At 38.1% G+C, this 1940-nt stretch overlaps 1 protein-coding gene across 1 annotated transcript; it reads right to left on the minus strand.

The window, feature by feature from the left end:
- Positions 1-1059: 1059 nt before the first annotated feature.
- On the minus strand, positions 1060-1665 carry LOC107815212 (uncharacterized). The gene has a single exon (XM_016640739.1). It carries the CDS (start codon positions 1663-1665, stop codon positions 1060-1062), a length of 606 nt encoding a protein of 201 aa, XP_016496225.1.
- Between the last annotated feature and the right edge of the window lie 275 nt (positions 1666-1940).

Genomic DNA, 1940 nt, shown 5'->3' on the forward strand with positions numbered 1-1940 from the left:
ATATGTAATGTCGGGTTGGTTTGGTTTCGGTTTGACTTTCTTTAGTTAAAACCAAACCAAACCAATTATGGTCGGGTTTTTTTTCCAACACCAAACCAAATCAAACCAACCTATAGTCGGATTTTTTTCTCGGTTTGACTCGGATTATCGGGTTGGTGCGGTTTGTCGGTTTCCTTTGTATACCCCTAACTGCAGGAATTAATTCTATTTTTCTAAGTTTTTTAATAGAAACAATATTAACATGACCTAGTCTACCATGCCACAAATCAATAGACTCAACAATATAAGCAGAATTGAAAGTACTAGCATTATTAGTAATCTCTTGAGCGATGGTTAGTAAAAATAAACATCCACTAAGGTAACCCTTCCCAACAAAGTCTCCTCCACGAGAAATAACAACTTTATCAGATTTAAAAATAAGTTTAAGACCTGCTTTGTTGAGAAGCACACCAGAAACTAAGTTTTGACGAAGGGAGCGTACATACAAAACATTGTTCAAGGCTAAGGTTTTTTCAGAAGTTAATTTAAGGAGAATTTTTCCTTTACCCATAACTTCAGCTGTAGTGGAGTTACCCATGTAAACACACTGGCCATCAGCAGATTCCTCAAAGTCGTGAAATAGCTCCTTGTTGGCGCAAAGGTGCCTTGAAGCACCTGTGTCCAATATCCAGTCAATTTTGTTAGCCACCATGTTCGCCTCAACAACCACAACAGCAATGACATCACCACCCTCAGTAAGGTTAGCTTGGACTAAGCTTTTCCTCCAATCTTTGAGCTTTGTCCTTGTCTCTGGTTGCACTGAAAAGCCTTGTGACCAATTTCGCCGCAGACATAGCATGGTCCTTTCGACTTTTGAATATCGCCCTCTGGCTTATTGAAGTAATTATGCTTCTTCACATGTCTTTTCTTCTTACCTTTTTCTTCTGTTTTCCTTTAAACCTATCTTTCACAAAAGTACTAGAAGATTCCACAAGGTTAGCTTTGGAAGAATTAAGAGAGAGAGATTTCATCTTATCCTTGAGCCGTTTAGACTCCTCATCTTTGAGACGATTTGCTTCCTTAGTCCTCATGTGACTGATCAGCTCTTGAAGAGTTAAGTTTTTTCTTTTTATGTTTCAGTTGATTCCTGTAATCATTCCAGGAAGGTGGAAACTTTTCAAGCACAACATTAGCCTGAAGAATCTCACACATCTCCATGCCCTCGTTCAAAACATCAGCAATCAAGATCTCATACTCGTGAACTTGTTCCATGATTGGCTTATCCTCAACCATTTGAAACTTGATCCACTTTCCAACGACATACTTATTTTTCCCCGCGTCATCAGCACCATATTTCTTCTCCAAACTGTCCCATGTGACTTTAGCAGATTTATAATTTATAAACAAATCAAAGAGAGGGCTAGTCATATGACTAAGCAGATGCCCTCTCACTGCTTTATTATCCTTTTCAAATTTCTTCTTAGTAGCATCATCAGCAACAACAATATTAGCAAAATTAGAATTATCAGCAACAATATCAGCAGGAGGATCGTTAAACAAGACATAATCAACTTCTAATTGTTCAAAGAAAATTAAAAATATCTGGGACCAACGCTTATAATTGTTTCCGTCTAAAGGCTCAAGCTTTGACAGATCAAGAAGTGTTTTGTTCAAAGTGGTGGCCATTAGTCAATATTATATATAAGATCGCTTTCAAATTGTAAGGAAAATGAGTAGATAATATTGACTAAGAACAAAAGGGAAAGAAGACTACAACTTATCAAAAATACTGTGTCGTGATAAGCCACTGCCTTGAAAGCGATTTCGGCCCGACTGGGTACAAATCGTTAAAACAGATCGCTCCTCAAGGTTCCACAGCACCTCCATACACGTGCACTCGTGGCTGGAAGTTTAGAATTTGCACAAAACAGTTGCCCAGAAAGAAGAGAAGATGAAGGTTT

Source organism: Nicotiana tabacum, chromosome 3 (assembly GCF_000715075.1).
Source record: "Nicotiana tabacum cultivar K326 chromosome 3, ASM71507v2, whole genome shotgun sequence".
Classification (NCBI taxonomy): Eukaryota; Viridiplantae; Streptophyta; class Magnoliopsida; order Solanales; family Solanaceae; genus Nicotiana; species Nicotiana tabacum.